The 20,097-nt window shown below is 43.0% G+C and overlaps 2 protein-coding genes and 1 long non-coding RNA gene across 4 annotated transcripts; 1 reads left to right on the top strand and 2 right to left on the bottom strand.

Annotated features, from left to right (window-relative positions):
- Window positions 1–76: 76 nt before the first annotated feature.
- Window positions 77–11,671, bottom strand: abcg5 (ATP-binding cassette, sub-family G (WHITE), member 5). 2 transcript variants are annotated; one of them, XM_086180944.1, is made up of 15 exons: window positions 11,071–11,671; window positions 10,612–10,919; window positions 10,338–10,459; window positions 9,993–10,129; window positions 6,803–6,901; window positions 6,211–6,343; window positions 4,698–4,837; window positions 4,446–4,575; window positions 4,127–4,340; window positions 3,748–3,953; window positions 1,652–1,790; window positions 1,505–1,578; window positions 1,232–1,343; window positions 949–1,061; window positions 77–644 (listed from the first exon to the last, which is right to left on the bottom strand). In XM_086180944.1, exons 2-15 carry the CDS (start codon window positions 10,773–10,775, stop codon window positions 460–462), a joined length of 1,968 nt encoding a protein of 655 aa, XP_086037070.1. In that variant the 5' UTR covers window positions 10,776–10,919; window positions 11,071–11,671; the 3' UTR covers window positions 77–459. The 2 variants fall into 2 exon arrangements, with proteins under 2 accessions (XP_086037070.1, XP_086037069.1); XM_086180943.1 differs by having other exon boundaries at window positions 10,612–11,671.
- abcg8 (ATP-binding cassette, sub-family G (WHITE), member 8) lies at window positions 11,045–19,218 on the top strand. Its single transcript, XM_086180942.1, has 13 exons — window positions 11,045–11,397; window positions 12,622–12,723; window positions 12,934–13,081; window positions 13,530–13,768; window positions 13,872–14,004; window positions 14,743–15,012; window positions 15,098–15,257; window positions 16,042–16,143; window positions 16,239–16,438; window positions 16,957–17,033; window positions 17,227–17,494; window positions 17,580–17,707; window positions 18,278–19,218. Exons 1-13 carry the CDS (start codon window positions 11,347–11,349, stop codon window positions 18,413–18,415), a joined length of 2,016 nt encoding a protein of 671 aa, XP_086037068.1. The 5' UTR covers window positions 11,045–11,346; the 3' UTR covers window positions 18,416–19,218.
- Window positions 13,336–16,840, bottom strand: LOC147247302 (uncharacterized). The gene is made up of 3 exons (XR_015109534.1): window positions 16,750–16,840; window positions 14,698–15,007; window positions 13,336–14,001 (listed from the first exon to the last, which is right to left on the bottom strand). It is a non-coding gene; the product is annotated as an uncharacterized LOC147247302 (long non-coding RNA).
- Window positions 19,219–20,097: the final 879 nt, after the last annotated feature.

The following is a 20,097-nucleotide window of genomic DNA, read 5'->3' as shown; positions in this document are numbered from 1 at the left end:
ACAAAAGCCATGAAAGGGATTTTAGCGATCAGTTTCAACTAAAAACATGAGGTTCATCCACCATATTAGATGTTTATTTAATACAAAAGTAAGTCATGACATTCGTACAAATAGTGTTTGGTCCAACACCTACAACTTAAGCTACTTACAACGACTACAGCTTCACTGTTGGTATAAGTTTTTACAGAAGTCATTTACCTTATATTACATTTAGCAATAAAACTACGTTACAACCCAGATTAATCCTGATATATCGTACAACTTCATCTCAGAATGTTAATTAAAGCTTTGGGGTACAAATATTTACTTTGAAATTTCTAAGTGCTTTCATGTTTGGAGGTTAAGTCAACGGCAAACACAGTACCTAACTCTACTCCTCAACTTCCTCTCTGAATAACAAACTTCAAACTGCCACAACCAACCTCAGTTTAGCTTCCTGCTAAATGTGCGACTGGGATTTTAATGAAGCACAAGTTTGTCTCTGAGCTTGAAGCTGATCATCCCCAGCAGCAGGAGGGCCGGGAGGAAAGTGTAGAGGAGGACAAAGTCCATGGTGTACCGGGACAGGGCGCCAGGGTAACCTTCATCAATGATCTGATTTCCTTTAGTGACCAGACAGGCTCCTGGTAATGGTTTGGAAACATCTAGAACAGACAAAGACGGTCTGTGAGTGTCCCATGCTCAGGAAACAGCTTTCACATTCAACGCCAGTCGAATCAGCTGTTTGCATGAAAAATACTACCAGAGTTCTCTAAAGGTTGTGACATCAAGGTCAAGTACTTCACCTCTTGCACCATTAAACACTTTGTCATTAAATCGTCTCCTTGAATAGTCGCTTTTGTCATAAAAGTAGGGTTTTCACATTTTAAACCTCTCTGTGTGTAGTTATTGAAAGAGTTAATTTGATCTTGACATTTGCCTCCCCGCAGATAGAAAAGACTCGCTTACTGCATTTGAATTCCTGTCCGTGGAACTCGGTGACTATGAGCAGCTCACAGCTGTACTTCTGGAAGGTGAGGTAGCTGAGCCACTGGAAGACCGTCGGCATCTGCTGGGTGCTTCTGTTGAGATCCAGAGTAGAGAAACCAGTGTTCATGTTCACGCGCAGCTCGGGGGAGTTAACATCGGCCGCTCCTTCACATTTCAGATGCTACTGAGATGTTAAAACACCGTAAATCCAATTCATTTAGGGTTTTTGTTCACAACACAAACATCATATGTGACGTTTCACCTGAGGAAGCCCGAGCCCACCAAGATCCCTGCAATATTTAACAGAGCCACTCCAGTGTTGACCATGTTAGGGTCCTGGACAACTCCCAGTAGTACCACAGTCAGCAGCTCACCTGATAAACATGAATAAATCTTTAATAAGTCAGAAAAGAAAATGTCTTCAAGTATCAAACACCCGGGAGTTGAAAAAGGAATAACGAAGAGAGTAAGAAGAAGTAAATATTGCAGCTACGTGTCAGGAGTTTTTACAGGTGAGTTTCCCTTCTTAAGTCACCTATAACATGAGGCACCAGAACCACAGCGGTGAAACACAGGAAGCGCACACTGTCAGGGTTCATCCCCACCGTCCTGGGGGGAAAACAGGAGGGTCACAAACTGCAATTCAACGGGAACAAGCGACTCTTAAATATACACCACCCACCAATAGAGGAAGGAGGTGAAGATGAAGATGCTCAGGATGCTGAAGGGCAGGATGTGGAATATGTAGGCCAAGAACATTTGCCATTTACTGTACAGACCATCCTGACTCTCCTGATCGCTGATGGCTCGCAAGGCCGGAACTGTTGAGGAAAAGATGCAAGGATGGAGGGATGAGAACAAAGGAGATTCTTGCTCCACTCAAATAGTCACTTGTGAACTCTCTCTCTCTCTCTCTCTCTCTCTCTCTCTCGCTCTCTTTCTCTCCCTTTCACGTCATCAACTGTTATCTACGAGACTCAAGGTTAACCCGGTATCCACGCTCTCCACCTCCAGCTGTTTGGGTGCTCGTGGAGTGCGCTTAATTACCGTTTAACAACAGCGCGACTCCTTTCCAGCTCAGAGTTTTATCACGTCTCTTATCCCCAGAATCTGTGGCAACAAGAGCCCTAAAGCGAAGATTTGAGCTTGAGCTGATAGCCGAGATCAGATAATCACTCTTTACAGACACGCAGACACTCTGCTGGTTGAGAACACGATTGTTTATGTCGTCTTAGAACTCATGCCTGACCAAAGGGTGTAAACATAGTGACAGCTTTTTGAACAGCTTCATCAGCAAACGCTCGTGTTTTCAAGAGCATTAACCAAAATTATCCAGGAGATGAAGCAAAAAAGAAGGAGTCATTCGTAATCATTTATCATGTGACATCACACAATAAAATTAATAAAGGAATCTTACTTCAACCAGGTCCTGAAACAATTAAAAATCAAGTGTTTGCCGTTTTGGCTTTAGCATGTCAGTGATTGAGGTTACAGAGATGAGGCTTCGGTTCCTTGTTTCTCTTGTCTCTACCGGATGTGTGTCAAAGTTTCTTTACTTGTCTTAGGAGACATGAGGTGCAATAACAAGTGGCCATGACCATGTTGAACAGATACTAGTGATAGTAAAGGTAGCGCAGGTCTGTAGGTACAAAGGCTCTCAGGTTTATTGAGCTCTTAATTGTGTTAAACATAACAGCTCCAGACATCAGGACGAACAATAACAACTCTCACCTCCTATCGACAGTGGGAGCATTAGCGAAATCCAAGCTATTCCAGTGGCTTTGCTGTTTTTAAACATTAGACGGCAGGATGAAGTGGTGAATTTGAAACGACAAGATGCATTATGATGAAAAACAAATGCAGGCGTGTGTACTATGAGTACAGTCGTTGAGGCTCTGAATAAAACTGCAGGTTATTTAAGAACAAAATTGGATTTTTGTTTATGTTTCTCTTATTATCTTCTCTGAGGAGGTGAGGAGATTGTTTGCTTGTTTGCAGGATACCTCAAAAAGTTGAGGGTTTGATTTTTATTCTAGAATTTCATTTCTATATCCATAAAATTGACTCTGCAGTTATAACCAAATCCGGTTTAATCTTGCAGATTAGATGAATTTAGTACTCCCTTCTTAATCTTTTATTAGAGGGACTAAGACACTGAAAGTCTCCTCAGATATTTTCATCCAGTTAAGACTTCACATACTTTTTGCTGAATGGAACAAAAAAAAAAAAAAAACTACTGCAGACAGCAGGCCACTTTCACCTAGCAGGTAAGAGATAAGAGAGCTTACAGACCCAGATAAAGACACTTAAAACATGGAGCTTATTAAAGATAATACATCTCCTGTACGCAGGTGATGGACCACCACGCATGTCCAAATTCCCCTGAGGTCATCGTATCCACCGCATGTGGATATTTAATCCACGATGTAATCAGAAGAACGCACTTCACTGCACTTAATCCCACCCAGGAATATATTGTCTGTATGTTTTGTGGTGATGTTTATTTGAATTTTCTCCAATAAAGATAAAAAATTATAATAAAAATTTTATTATTTGACTCGTCTTCTTTTCCTAGCTTCACCCGTCAAAACTGACTGAGAGCGAAGGTTAAATGGTGTCATAATCAGTAAGCGGAGAATGAAACGATAAAGATGTGATGATTATTTATAGGATAATAATCTGATAAAAAGATAAGTCAGTCACATTAAAGGCACTCTCTGTAACAACTGAGGGAGTACATGTGGAGTTGTGCGGACGCTTGCCGTCGGTGGAACTCACAGAGAGCGACAGCGTTCAACATGCCGGTGTAAGGCGAAGCGCCAACGCTCTGGTAGATGATGCCAATGCGGTCTTGAACGGCACCCTTAGTGACATCATCGTCTAAATGCATGACGAAGAAGGCGACAAAGAGGCCGTAGATGAGGTTCTGGGAGAGACGCATCAGAACGCCCATCCTGTCTCTGGACAGGTTCCGCATTGTCCGCCTGCACACACACACACACACACACACACACACACACACACACACACACACACACACACACACACACTCACAAACACAAAAAACCCCCACATTGTCAACAAAGCTCATGAATGTGCTACATATTTATTTCTTGGTTCATGATGCAGCAGGATCTGAGTGTCGTCTTTCATTGACCTGAGAAGAACTTCTAGTTTGGCTGCACCACTGGGCGACTCCTTGCTCTTAAAGGGGATGGCGGGCTTGTCCACCCTCTGCAGGCTCTGCTGCAGTTTTCCCAGCATGCTCTTATAGATGGCGGACCTCTGGTAGGAAGATGTGATCTCGTGCATGCGACTGAAGGTGGCGGCCTCCCTCTCGGTGCTGCGCGTGTCCACCGAGGTGAAGTCAACTATTTTTTTTTTTTCCAATATGACAAAAATTGATCACTTTTTTTACTTTTCGTATTCAGATTTTTACTCCCAAGCTTGGATGGCATTTGGAAAAATTGTAGTACCATAGATGTCGAAAGGGTTGCAGTACTCTGGACACTCATATCCACACTGGCTGAAGAAGTCCACCATCTCCTCTGACTGACCACAGAACACCAGCTCTCCTCGACTCATTATCGCAATCCTGCTGAACACCTGAGACAAACACTTTCATTTCATCGACAAACACTAATCAGTCGGGCATTATCACAATATTCAAATCACTTTTAAAGGAAGTATAAATGCTAGTTTTTTTCTCCTGTTGTCTCGAAACACACCCTGAAAAGCTCAGAGCGCGGTTGGTGGATGGTTACTACGACGATACGGCTCCTCTTGGCCAACTCTGCCAGCAGCACCACGATCTGATTGGCCGTCATGCTGTCCAAGCCGGTGGTCGGTTCATCCAATAGGATCACCCCTGCAATTACATCATCAGAATGATGTCATCACCTGCACACATGCCAAAGGTCTGAGAGCAGTACAGGAAAGACAGGCCGGTAACTTTTCTCTTCTTTTAAGTAAGAAGAAACTTTTAAATGTACTTTTTATTAGGCAGGACTCTCAGTGGAGCCAACTTAACTTGTGAAGATAAGCGGTTTCTTTTTTTTCTTTTTTTTTTTTTAGATAATTACTCTAATTAGGACAATTAAAAGATTGCCTATTTGCTGTATGAAAGCAGTGTGGAATTAACAGATGCTTTAATTGTGAGATTAATTCATTTCCTGGTTGATTGGAGAGGCAGCGAATGGGAACTCCTCATTACTCCGTGTGTGACTCTGGGTGTGTGTGCGCACGAACATGGCCATTCTAATCCTGAATGAGGACTGAGACCCTTCAACCTCCCCAGAGGACTGTAGACGTGATAAACTACACCTGAGCGGACACACACACACACACACACACACACACACACACACACACACACACACACACACTGGTCTCTGCTCATTCTCTTTGCGGTGTGATAACCTCGACTTTCATTACTCTTCTCCATCTCTCCCTTCATCCCCGTCTCAAGCCTTCCTGTGCTCCTCTCTTACTTACATTTCTGTTTTTTGGGTTGTTTTTTTTCCCCTCAGTGTTGACTTCTAAAACTCTTTGGGGAGATTCAGGTCCTGTGATTAACTTCCTCCTTTTCTTTTGTGTGACACAGTCCAACATCCCTTGATGCTGCCTCCCAGCACAAATATTAAAACCATCCAGAACACAGCGGCTCAGGAATGCTTTGAGGGGATTTCTTAAAATTTAGCACAAACTTCAAATGGAACTGAAGTGAAAGGATTTTGGTGGTCAAAGGTCAAGGTCATTGTCACCTCATATTATCTCAAGATTGCCTTGAGTTTTTTTGTTGTTTTTTTTCTTCAAATTTGGCACAAACATCCACTGGGGCTCGAGGATGAAGTGACTTTGGTGGTGGTGGACGTTCAAGGTCACTGTGACTACATGAAAACAAATGTTTCCGTCACACAACTCTTGAATTCACCTACTAATATTTCTGAAAGAAATTCACACTAATATATAATAACATGAAGTGATTATATCCAAAATGTCAAAGGTCGGCTTCAATTTGACATCATAATGTTTGAAAAAAGTTTTGCCTTTAATTTAACAGAGACAAATAACCCAAAGTCCATGAGTCTGTACAAACATGAATGTAAGCTGAGCAAGTGGAGGCGGTCATTCTAGTTGTGCCATTCGAGGGTGCAAAATTGCAAATATTTAAATTAGCACTAATATTAGCCCGATTGTGAAAGAGAGACAAAACTCCTGGGATTGTCTGGATGTACTCACGGGGGTCCTGAAGCAGCTGGCTGGCGATGGAGACCCTCCTCCTCTCGCCTCCAGAGATTCCCGGGAAAACACGACCTCCGATGACACTGTGGGCCACATGACTCAAACTCAGCTCGGCCATCACTGCCGACACCTGCACAGGAAGCAAAAGGTCAAGGGTCAAGTGACAAGAACATTATCACTACTGACGAGTCAGCTGTGGACGGTTTACTGTTGACAGCGATTAGTCGGGTGAAGAGGAGGTTTACATACAGAAGGGTTTTGTTATTCGCCCGAGAAAGAAAAATTACATAATCTTTTCACTTAATTAGATAAATTCTCATGACTTAACTCGTTAATTCAGAAATAGTGTGAATTTCTCTCCTCAAGTGAAGGTACGATGCTCCCACTGTAGGTTTATATTTATACAAACAAATCAAATCCTTTGACTATGATGTGCTGCAGGTTGCTAAATGGCTGTTGACCCTCTGAATGCACTCTTCCATTGTTTGTCTCTTTTGATTAGTCTTTCACCCACTAGGGGAAAAGAGAAAAGCCAAGTTTAATCCGAAGAAAATGAATGGACTGGACAGAGAAAGCTTTCCAAAGTCACCTTCTTCTTGATGGCTTTGGCCGAGTGTTTCCGCAGGGCCAGCAGAGCTGTGTAGGTCAGAGTCTCCTCCACGGTCAGATAACTCAACAGGTTATCGCTCTGACAGAGACAGAATCACGGAGAGAGAGAGAGAGAGAGAGAAAAAACTCAAGAGATTAATAAAAAGAAGGAACAAGGAAAATGGAGTCAGGCAAGAATCTCATGGGTCTGTTGTGAAGATAAATTGCAAAAGAAACATGCAACATTCTAAAAAACATTAGAAAATTCTGTGGATTTGCATGGAAGGAAGACGATGCGACCTGGTAAACGTGCTACGTACGGGGTCGCTTCCGAGTTCTGTGTTTGCTATCTGCAGGGGGAGAGGGGGGTGTCTCTTACTTGCACCGAGCTGTGCATTGTTTTATAAACCTGCTATTATCACACATTTTATGCAACACAATGCCAGGTTTGATGCCCCTCCCTGCACGTGGACAGACTTTCTGCGAGCCACAAACAGTCTAACAGTAGATTTTCTGAACGTAAGGTACATAACATGACCTGAAAAGAAGTCTTAATCGTGGTAGATCTGAAATTTGGAGCACGGTTTCATGAGGTCACTCTCCCTCCAGATTGATCCCAATCAAATACGATTTGGTCTTCTGTCATGACTTGGTCCCTGCTTTTCTTTTTCTTTAATGTTTTTTATGCAGAGTCACAGAGGCTAACATGCAGCGTGAAGGGGAGGAGCCAAGTATTGGTACTGGCGTTTACAGATTGACTGTTAAACTTCATGAAATTAACTGCTGGCCCCTCTGAGTGTGACCCAAATCATTTTATTCTGTATCAGTGCTGTCAAAACAAACAAATCAGCAACTTATAACAGAAATCATTTTTGATTAATGTGCCTTTATTTAATAGTTTTATCTCACTTTGAGTATAAAACAAGGACACAGTTCATTTGAATGTGTCAAAATTTTACAATTTATTTTAAAAGTTGATCAAATATATTCATTTTAGATTTTTTTTTGTGTGACGTTTTGTCTTATTGTTCTCATGTATTTTTAATTTGGATGAGCATTAGTCTTATTACATTTTTCCTCCTTCAGAACTTCCATCCATTCATGGGGGGGGGGGGGGGGGGGGGGCTGGAGCCTATCCCAGCAGCTTTCGGGCGAGAGGCAGAGTTCACCCTGTACGGGTCGTCAGTCCATCACACGGCCAACACATGTAGACAGACAACCATTCACACTCACAGTACCACCTAGAACCCACGCAGGCACACGGAGAACATGCAGACTCCACACAGAAAGATCCCGTGCCGGAGCCGGGACTCGAACCTGGATCCTTCTTGCTGTGAGGCGATAGTGCTAACCACTGCACCACCGTGCTGCCCCACTTCAGAAATTTTCATTTGTAAATAATTTGAGTTACTAATTATTTAGTTTGAGGGGGGCTAAATTGATAAATTTGATTGACTGATTGAATGTGACAAACAAACACACACACACACACACACACACACACACACACACACACACACAGGTGTACTTTGCCGTGTTCAAATATATACATTGGCGCGCCCGCACACACACACACACACACACACACACACACACACACACACACACACACACGTTCACTGCTTGAACTTGCTGAACTTGCTGCCTGCCTCAATTAAGACGCTGCCCAATCCCACCTCTCCATAGTCTCTCATCTGAATGACTTTAATATCAGGTGCTCATATCAGCTCCTCATCTACAGCTTAGCAGGGAAAGTTAATGACAAGGCTTAGAGAGCAGATTGGAGGTGAGGGGTGCATGTGTGTGTGTGAGTGTGTGTGCGGGGGTGCTATCAGCGAGCAGGGAGATGATTTGAATGGAAGCGAGGCCAGTTTTAAGCCAGTGTTTTCAATTCAGGCTTTGGATACACTTGAGCACCTCTCATTGAGAGATTAAGTGTATGAGGAGGCTATCAAGGGTCTTAAGTTAATTTCATACGGAGTCCAGGGCAACCTTTTCAGGAGTTTTGCAAAATGGAGTGTGCTCATTAAGTTTGTGGTTTGGTATTTAGAGTGAGCTGTCTAACCACTGCAGGCAACTTTAATACATAGAAAAGATCTGCATGGATGCGTCCACTCACATTTGTGAGTGTTGGGCAAAGTTGAAGCTGATACCAGAGTGTGATGGGAACTAGGGCAAAGGGGAGAGTGTGTGTGTGTGTGTGTGTGTGTGTGTGTGTGTGTGTGTGTGTGTGTGTGTGCTAGTTGTGAGTGTTAACTATTTTCAAACCACTGTTCATTCTCTTTAGTAATGCTAATGGAAGGTTTTTGGCAAATACAGCAGCTAGAGACTGTGTTATAGATGATGAAGAACTCTGAACTTGTGCTGGAGGTTTGTTTTTTTTAGTTTAATTTCTAATTTTATGGTTATTTTCTTGTATCATTGGGGACCATGTTTAAACCCTATTTCAAAATGGGGTATCCAAAAACAGAATCTCAACATAAACAACAGGGCTGAGTGATGGCAAGAACCCCAAAATATGATTTTATCACTGTAAATATATAAATATATGCTATATGATTTAGATGCATTTTCAAGATAGAGCTGGAAAAGGAAACTTTCTGTGTCCCGTGTGGGTAAAGATAAAAGGATTTATCAAAATCAATTTATTCAAAATTTCAATTCATCCATTTTCTACCTCTTATCCTGTTAAGGGTTGGGGGGCTGGAGCCTATCCCAGCAGCCTTCAGGCGAGAGGCAGGGTTCACCCTAGACAGGTCACCAGTCCATCACAGGACCAACACATAGAGACAGACAACCATTCACGCTCACAGTCACACCTACGGTCAATTTAGAGTATCAATCAGCCTCGTCCCCTCTTGATGTCTTTGGACTGTGGGAGGAAGCTGGAGTACCAGAGAGAACCCGCGCAGGCACAGGGAGAACATGGAGACTCCACACAGAGCTGGGACTCGAACCCAGAACCTTCTCGCTGTGAGGTGACAGTGCTGACCACTGCACCACCGTGCAATTCCAATTTATTTGAATGATATTGCAAAGCTGCACTATTGTATCCAGTCAAAGAGCATACTAAACATAGCTGCCATAACGATATGACTTCATTGAGATACATCCTGATACAATACAGGGGGTTCTTGATGTGTTCCTATTTTGATTTTATTGCACATTGATTTAGCATATTTGTGTGTCACCTGCAGAACATAGGAGAAGCAGTCCTGATATTCTTCCCTCTGCAGTTTCCTGCCATTAATGAAGATGTCACCCAGCAGTGTGCCAGATCTTCCAATCCTCCCTGAAATGGCGTCCAACAACGTTGTCTTTCCTGAACCTGGACGCCACAGGAACACGTATAGAGTAAAAAGAAGGAGTAGAGAGTGTCTGATATTTAACAGAATAAATTGAAAATGTCACATATTGTCACATTTTAACTGCTAACAAGAATATTTTTTTTAAAAAAAGAAGAAGAAGCTGAGATTCATTCATCATTGATTATTTTATCTTTTTGTTGCTCTTTGGACTGAGAGATGAGTGTGAACCTGAGTTGCCCAGTATGCCCATGATCTGCCCACTCTCTATGTGGAAGGAAACCTCGTTGAGGATCTGACGAGTCCACCGCTTCCTGTTGGAGGGTAAGTCCCACCACGGACCCACACGCTCACTGAAACACACACAAAAACACACACACACACACACACACACACACACACTCGGATATAGGGGCAGTATTTTTAGGAGATCTTTACCCGAGTGTGTAGGAGATTTTTACCTGTTTGTAGGAGATCTTTACCCGAGTGTATAGGAGATCTTTACCTGACTGTGTAGGAGATTTTGTTAACACTGAGGCAGCAGGGGGGCTCTGATCGCTCCTCAGCCCCTTCCTTCCATACGTCGCTCTTCATCTCTGACACAAACTTGAAGGAGGTTGTGGTCTCATTTTCCGGCTCCACCGCCTGCATTGAGTAGAATCTGTTCATGTTTTCTGGACAATCCTCAAATCCAAACCCTGGCTGTATCAATTCCGTCTGGTGTGTTCAGGCCACATCACCCAGACTTTGCATGTAAGGATCTAAAGGTGTCTTCACACGATCCCGCACTGTTTTTCCTCGGTGTCTTTCCCCCTGCACAGCACAGCAGTGGATGTGCATCGGTGTCTCTCAGGAACCATAAACACACAGCGAATGTTGCGTTATCAGAGAGAACTTTGATCTGGCGTTGTATAAAGAAGAGAAAAAGCACATGGGGTGTAGATTGACTCGCTGTCAGTCTCACCTCAGTCCTCAAATTGTGCTGTGTCCACTAGAAACGCCATAAATGACGGCACAAAGCAGATGAAGAGTCTACATGACGTGAGCTTGGTGAGAGGGGAAGCTTGTGGGCAAGAGAAAGTCTTCAGCTGGACTGGAGTCCAAGTACCAAACAGAGAGACAGAGAGCTGCAGAGCAATCGTGGCATTTACCTGGAGAGTGAAAAAAGCCTACCAGAAGAGGAAAAAGAGGGGCGTTGACCTCCTGACCTGACGAACGTCAACCAACAACTTGCAACATAATGGAGGCAGATATAGACAACGGCGTCAGGCACGCCAACGGCTCCTCACAGGTCAGTCTGGTACATGGGATCACGGAGATATTTGGGACAATATTAGCAAGACATTACCATACATTGTCTCCTTTGCACCAATATTCCGAGCCCCTGAGTTGATCCCTTTGACTGATTACGATCCACTTGATTGACTCTATGTTCCTTGAAGTAGATTAATAATGATGAAGGTCAAATACAGGTGATTATTTCCCCCATTTAAAGCCAAAACTGAGCAGAGAAAGAAAGATGAATATCGTTAACTTAAGGGAAAACAAAAAAGGTTTTTATTTCTTTTTAATGGTAAATTAAAAAAAACAAAACTCAAATTTAGTAAATGAAATATTAAAATTGGTAAATATTTCTGGCGGATGACGCAGCTCAGGATTCCTTGTTCCTCCTTTGTTTTATAGCTATTTTGTCGAATGTTCCAGCAGGCTTTCATCGGATCCGTCACCTGAAGCTGGCTTTAAATAAACACACTGTTAATTTTGGTTAAAGCAAAAGCTTCACTGGCTCAATTCACACCGGCTCAACCAAAACGTAGGTGCAGGGGAGCTGGTGAGACCTTGTTGTACACTTTCGCAGTTTTTAGCTTGTTTCGTCAGACATATTTAAGGGTTACACAATAGTGACAGTTCAGTCATTTTAAGTGAACTCTGGACCTGCATTTGCGCACACAAACGCACGTGCATACTGATAAATACACACACAGCACATGTGCTTTAAGATTGTCATGCATCACACCGAGTCATCATTTAGTCAAACAACAATTCATTAAAATGACCCGTAAAGTTAAAATAAACTGGAGTTCAAAGGTGAGATGTGCAGATTGCGTATGTTGTGCACGCAGCTCTTTTCAGCAAAGAATGATTTCAAATTGCATTCATATTTAGTATTAATTTACATGCTAATGGTTAATATTGCAATTTTAGGTTTTATATTAGAAAAAAAAGATTGAACCCAATATAAATATATTTAATTTCCCCCCTGTTACTTCCTTAACCTAAATTCCATCATTTACTTTTTTCTTCAAAAAAAAAAGTAACGTTCTTCCAGGAAGGGACAGACATCAAGCCAGCAATCATCTATTTTCAGTTTCTTGTAAGATTTTTTTTTAAATCTATCGTTTTAATTAGAAATGACTCAAGAAAACTGAAAAGGTTGGTTTTTGTTACAGAATGTGAACCATTTCAGATGAGTGTGTCAATGACCTGTCTGTCTGTCTGTCCATCTTTCTACCAGCATCAAGACAAAGAGTTGTTTTCGTCAGAGGAAGACAGCAGCCTCTACTTTACCTACAGTGGAGGGTGCAATGAGCTGGAGGTCAATAACCTGCACTACGAGGTACCTGATCTGCTGCCACACTCGGTTATCTTTAACTGTTTTAACCTCTGCATGTGTGTGATCGTCTGCCGTGCACACGTTTGTGCTCATTGGGTAAATGTTATGTGTGTGTGTGTGTGTGTGTGTGTGTGTGTGTGTGTGTGTGTGTGTGTGTGTGTGTGTGTGCGTGTGTGCGTGTGTGCGTGTGTGCGTGTGTGTGCACGCTCCCAGGTGGACACAGCGGCTCAGATCCCATGGTACGAGAGATTGTCTGAGTTCAAGTTGCCGTGGGAGATCAAAGGAAACAAGCAGACGGCCATCAACAACCTCAGCCTCAGAGTCCACAGCGGACAGATGCTGGCAATCATTGGCAGCTCAGGTAACACACACACACACACACACACACACACACACACACACACACACACACACACACACACACACACACACACACACACAAAGTACAGCATTTTCTAAACGTAAAAAAGGAAAAAGCCAGGATCACTAGTCTGCAGACAGATGCTGAACTGTTGATGGACGTTGTTGCTACTTATCCATCTTCACCCAATTTCTTTTACATTTCCTGAAGGAAAAAAAACCCCTTTCTATTAGAAACAGGTTTGTTTTCTTCCTGAAAGCCTTGAGAGGGATACTTGTCCCTCAGGCATAAAGTGAAAACAAAAAGAATAAAAAATAAGGTTCTTTTGGAGGCAACAGATTACAGATTATATGAAATTAATTCCTCTTTAATCTGCTCACTTGAATTTCTTTTTGTGTTTTACAAGGAGAAATGTTGTAGGCTTATACTGTAATTGTTCCTCACACAGGCTGTGGAAAAACGTCTCTGCTGGACATCATAACGTGTCGGGATGAAGGTGGTACCATGACCTCCGGGGAGATTCTCATCAACGGGAAACCTAACACGCCTCAGCTGGTGAAGAAGAGTATCGCTCATGTCCGCCAAGATGACCGTCTTCTTCCTCACCTCTCTGTCCGGGAGACACTCGCCTTTGTAGCCAAACTGAGGCTCCCAACCCACTTCAGCCAGGCTCAGAGGGACCAGAGGGTGATGTGATATAAAAAAAACATACAATTTTCAAATTTTAAAATAAAAAGATGCATGAAACTCTAAATGTTTGTCACCTCTTTGCTCTGTGTGTCTGTCGCAGGTGGATGATGTCATCGCAGAGTTACGGCTGCGCCAGTGTGCACACACCAGGGTGGGGAACGACTACGTGAGAGGTGTTTCTGGAGGGGAGAGGAGGAGAGTCAGCATAGCCGTCCAACTGCTCTGGAACCCTGGTGAGAGAGGACAAGAGGAGAGAAATCCTGGAAAACCTGTCATGCCTTCATTAACTTCCATTTTAGAACCTTTCGTCTCTGAGTTTTTAGAACTAAAAAGCATCTGATAGAACTGAAACTTGTAAATTAAACTTAAAATTGCCAGCTAGAGGTGGAAAATGTACTCACTCATTCAGGTTGAAGTAGTAGGTTCTAGGTACATGTAGAGTAGATGGGTAGAAAGTTGCAGCTCTAGATTGTTGCCATGTTGGAATATTTTGTAAACTAGCTTTCAGTCACTGCTCTTTCTGATCACACACTCGAACAAATATTCCTGGTACCTGACGCGGAGCAAAGTGGTGTTAATTCTCCAAGAGCTTCTAGTCCAGTCGAGGTAAATTTTTTTTCATGTAAATATTTATTTAATGTCTAGAATAACGAGTGGAATTGGAGACCCAATATTTCTGCTGTCGTGAAACACTCAGCAACAGTGACAAATAAATGGGCAGGAATGTCTGACCTGGTCTCTATGTGGGCGGCCATCTGCCTTGACTGAAGGACAGAGACAGAGACACACACACACACACACACACACACACACACACACACACACACACACACACACACACACACACACACACACACTCAAGCAGACAGAAGGACAGAGAGACAGCTACAGCTAATTATTCTGCATCTCCACTGTACTTTTCATACCTCTTCCTTTTCTGGCTTAATTCTGCATCCCCACAACTACTTCAGGTATTCTGATTCTGGACGAGCCCACCTCAGGGTTAGACAGCTTCACAGCCCACAATCTGGTGATCACCCTGTCCCGCCTGGCCCGGGGAAACCGTCTGGTCCTGCTGTCGGTCCACCAGCCTAGATCAGACATCTTCCAGCTCTTCGATCTGGTGGTGCTGCTCTCATCGGGGTCAGCCGTTTACTGTGGAGCTGCTCGTGACATGGTGCCTTACTTCACAGCGCTGGGATACCCCTGCCCACGCTACTGCAACCCCTCCGACTTCTATGGTGTGTGAAAGCAGAATTTATTTCGGTGGATGAAAGTTGAAAGTTCCTCGCCATTTTACCAGCCTCTTTCTTTTGCTGTGTTCAGTTGATCTGATCAGTATAGACCGGCGTTGTCCGGATCAGGAGGCCAAGTGCCTGGAGCGGGCCAGAGTTCTGGCAGAGCAGTTCACGGAAAAGGTCCGAGACACAGATGATCACATGTGGAACTCAGCTGACAGCAGCACAGCCCCGACACTGTCTGACAGGTAGGTGGCGCACTGTCTGGTGTTGCAATCAGACAAACTTCAGCTCAAATGAGAGAACTAATCATTATAAGAAAATGAGGTTGTATGATATTAAAACAGACATTTTCCATTATTTTTATGTCTTAATGAACTAAGAGGTTATTCATTTACTTGGAAAAAATGAGATGGACTGGACCCCTGGGGTGATGTGAGAGACAATGGGTGTGAGACGATTCTCTGAAATTAAAGTGTTACTATACACAAAAAGTATAATCCCCCCCCCCCCCGCATGACTCCTTAGTGTGTGAACAACCCGAGCACTTATCTGATTTTGTTTCATTTAGTTTGTTTTTAGCTCAAACCAAAGTACTGGATAATAAAAAAAAAGAAGTGCATTATTGGAAAACTGACGTTTGGGACAGTTTTGCTGGCGTTTCGTTGTTGGTCTCCATTAGCTTCAGGCAAAAATCTGTGAGTGTTATTTTTGGATACACACACCACCTGGGAAAGTGAGTTCAAGCTGAAACTGTGCTGGGACATTGGTACGACCATTAATATCATTTTTAGCTGCAGCAGCTGCAGCTGCTTGGTGTCACTTTTTCTTTTTACATGGTTTTCAAAACTAAATATTGTGAAGAACTCAAATGCCAAGTGTTTTTTAACTGTGGACACAAAACTCATGACATTTGAAGGTGTTTAACATGGGCCGAGTCATCATTCTGAGGAATTCATCTCTTTAATATTTATGTGAAACTGGTTTCAGTCTCCTGGTGCCAGTCACCCTGACCCACTGTTCTACTTGCAGCTCTCAGCAGCCCAGCACAGTGAAAGGAGAAGAAGTAATAGCTATTTCCAAGGAAAGTAACCGACTACCAGGCAGACTTCACCAGTTTACCATCTTAATCAGGTGATGAGACTCATCTGCACAGATTTAACACAGGAAGGTCACTAACACACACACGTGCGCGCACTCACTGATTGGTATTCCTGTTTCTCCCTCAGGCGTCACATGTACAATGACTACAGAGACCTGGTCACGTTACTGGTCCACGGCTTCGAAGCCCTCCTCATGTCCCTGCTGGTGGGTTGTCTCTACTACGGAGCCGGAGAGGAGCGTCTCTCCATGCAGGACACGGTGGCGCTCCTCTACATGATTGGAGCGCTCACCCCGTTCGCTGTGGTGCTGGATGTCATAGCTAAATGTGAGTGACACCATCAGCACGGTCACAATTGGCTGTTTCGTCATGTGGTTAATCAGGTGCAGACATCTGCGTCGTTAATAAAATCAACGTTATCACCCGGTTATCGCACAGAGTTCTTGGACTCTATGTTATATTACATTTTATCGCAACAAAATATCTGATAAACTGAGACACTAAACGGTTATAAATCTGCTTAAAGTAGAATCAAGTCACTTTATGACTCAGTCTAAACGCTGGAACAGTCCTCTACATGATTTTAACCCAAGTTTAACCTTATAGGCTTAAGCTGCAATCACAGTAAGAGTTATTACCTGTATGTTGCTAGGAAGTAGAGTGCGACCGATACATCAGTTTGGCTGATATTGTCTGATACGGGTTGGTAGGAAGACTTCTTTTTAAAAGTGTGTGTGTGTGTGTGTGTGTGTGTGCTTTTTTGTGAAAGCCTGAGATATGTAGTATGACATCATCACACAGTTATGATCTTTAAAGACATGAGGTTTATTTCCTGCTCTCTGAAGGTCACTCTGAGCGAGCCATGCTTTACCATGAGCTGGAGGACGGCATGTACTCGGTTACCTCCTACTTTTTTGCCAAGGTAAGCATCAGTGACTCAGGGCCTCCAGTAGGGGTCAGTCTTGATCCATGCTGGACTCACACCCTGCGGTTCTGTAATGGGGTATTAGGAAACACAAGGGGTCTATGATGATACACCAGCCAGGTTCAGTTCTTTATAGAGGTGTTTTTTCCTACATTTCACCATATTCTGACTCATCTCTCTACTCATCCAGGTCCTGGGAGAGTTACCAGAGCACTGTGTTTTCACGTTGGTTTATGGTCTGCCCATTTACTGGCTGGCTGGATTAAACGAGGCTCCGGACCGTTTTCTGCTCAACTTCCTGTTGGTGTGGTTGATGGTTTACTGCAGCCGAGCCATGGCTCTGTTCGTAGCTGCTGCCCTGCCCACCCTGCAGACCTCCGCATTCATGGGCAACTCCTTATTCACCGTCTTCTACTTGACTGGAGGTTTCGTCATCAGCCTGGAGAATATGTGGCTGGGTGAGGGAACAGATATGGTGATGATGGAGTTTTGGAGGATGCTGGTCAGCGTGTAATCAAAGGTTTGGGTGTTTTTACTCTCCAGTGGCCTCGTGGCTCTCTCACGCCTCCTTCATGCGTTGGGGTTTTGAGGGAATGCTGCAGGTGCAGTTCAGAGGCAACCAGTACCCCGTCACCATCGGGAACTTCACCATTAAAGTTGATGGAATACATGTGAGTTAAAAACTGAGAGGTAGTAATGAAACAGTTCACATGACGAGTGTTGGCTCCACTGTATCCTTTAGAATCCATCCCATCCATTTCTATACTGCCTATCCATTGAGGGTTGTGGGGGGGGGGGGGGGGGGCGCTTTAGAATCTTCCTATAGTAATAAGTTTACCAATACTTTGACTTCATTATCTTTTCCAAAAAAATGTTCAAATGTTGTTTGTTTTTTTTGGTACTGATTAAAATCCATGACAAATATTTCTCTTTTCAGGTACACAGCCTTGTAAAATACACACACACCTTTGTACTTATATCTCTGTGAGGACCTTCATTGATAAAATTAATTCCCAAGCCATGTACACAAACCTTAACCTTCATAAATACGTGCCTGACCCGTCCCTTAAACCAAGTCTTGATTGTCAAACAGCCCACTGAAGTTTTGAGGACCGGCTAGAATGTCCTCACTTTGTTGGTTAAAAACTCATCCCGGTCCTCATTGTGGAGCAAGCACAAGGACACACACTCACACAATGTTCACATCCTTGAAGTATCTGTACTTTCTGATCCTCTCCTAGGTGGTGGAGGCCATGAACATGAACCAGTACCCTCTGTACTCCTGCTATCTGGTGCTGCTGGCAGTCTGCCTCTGCTTCATGGCTCTCTATTACATCTCTCTAAAATTCATCAAACAGAAGTCCAGTCAAGACTGGTGACCAAGTCTGGAAGAGTTTCATCAATGAAAGTGAACGAGCGCACGCGCGCACGAGGGGGGAATGTAGGTTCAAGTTCGACTGGTTCGATACTGATCCACAATTTCTGTTTTGTTTGAATGTGAACTTTTGCAGTGAGAAGACCTGAATTTATGGGAGGTACGGGATATATTTGTAGCACATTTGTATACGTTTTTACATTACTTTTAACGTCGAACTTCATAAATGGTTATAACCATTCTGGTACATCTTGTTTAAAATTCTTTAAGCTGAATTCAATAAATTTTGTTGACGGTAAATTAACACTTGATGTTGATATTTAATGGAGTGAAGAGTCGGATCAGGAAAAAGTCCGTTGCAGTCATTTTGTGATGAGTCGCAGTACCGCTGTCTGCTGCTGGATGGCAGCAGAGCTCTGCAGAGAAACATGATGGACTTCCTCACCCCCTCTCTCCTCCCTCACCCCTCTCCTCTCCTTCTCCACACCGTCTTGGCAAATGATTAAAGCACCACTTTGGCAGATATCCATCTGCAGATTTTGCTTGTTCCATTTTCAATCTCCTTTTTTTTCTACAGTTTTATCTCTTTTTTTTTTTTGTGTATATGTAAGGTTATTAAGCTTAACAATGTGTGTGCCAGTATAGGGAGCATGAGAAAACGCCCGGCAGAGATTTAGTAAGTCACACTCAGGGAAAAAAAAAAAAAAAAGAGCTTGTACTTGTTGTGTCCTCCTAGATTGAAGATTATGTAAGCTGTGTGTTTTTTGCACTGGTGCAAAAGCCTGATAAATATATTACCCACATGGTTTGAGTCCAAATTAGTAAAGTATTGAAATCAAATTGCTTCACTTTGGTGAGTTTTTGTCTTTATATTCTGTGAATTACATGATTATCATCTTTCATAGCAGTTTTTTTTCTGAGGTAGATCTGATTTTGCTTCACATAGCGGAAGTTAAAACCCCAGACAAAAGCATTACATGATAATCAATGTTGTATGATAAGAGAAATCATAATTCTACCAGTTTTTTTTGTGTTTTTTTTTTCAAATTTTAATCTAATGACTCTTTTGGGGTGATAGAAATGATGAGTTTCCCCGCTCCATCCTAATTTCTATCCTCTTGGGAAACATCCAGTGTGTGTTATCTAAGATCCGACTACCAGGGTTACATGAGACAGAAATATCCAGGACCAATATTGGAGAGCAAAGAGGGTCCAAAGCCAAGCCAGGGTTCACATGCAGGTCAGCGCAAGAGCCCAGAGGCTGGTTTAGGCTCAGACAGCCAGTACATTTACACAAATGTTCTCCAGTACAACTGTGACATACAAGAAATATTTCTATTTCCTTCGACTTTATACTTCAATTCCACTACATTCCAGAGGGATGTCATCCCACTTACAATGAAAAGTTTGTTACATTCGAGACAAACGTGGACGTGGAGTTGACGGCTTTTAACATGAAGCAGATTCTCAAACACTAAAGAAGTCTTAAATAACCTCGTTGGCCTCTGATATCTCACAAGTAGCATCTCGTCAGGTTCACGCGTCCGAGTTGATCACAACTCAAGCAATTAGTGATTTGTCTCTCTCAGTTTTTATGTCAGCGAACGTTCAAACGATCCCATATCTTACCTAAATCCGAAGGTTGGAGAAACCAATCCCAAAATTAAAACGTATTTGCATTTCAAT

The sequence above is a fragment of the Aulostomus chinensis genome, chromosome 16, assembly GCF_037954235.1.
Source record: "Aulostomus chinensis isolate RoL2024-O1b breed Wild chromosome 16, RoL_Achi_v1.0, whole genome shotgun sequence".
Lineage (NCBI taxonomy): Eukaryota > Metazoa > Chordata > Actinopteri > Syngnathiformes > Aulostomidae > Aulostomus > Aulostomus chinensis.
The sequence above is the reverse complement of the archived record's forward strand: the minus strand, read 5'-3'. Positions and strand labels throughout refer to the sequence as shown.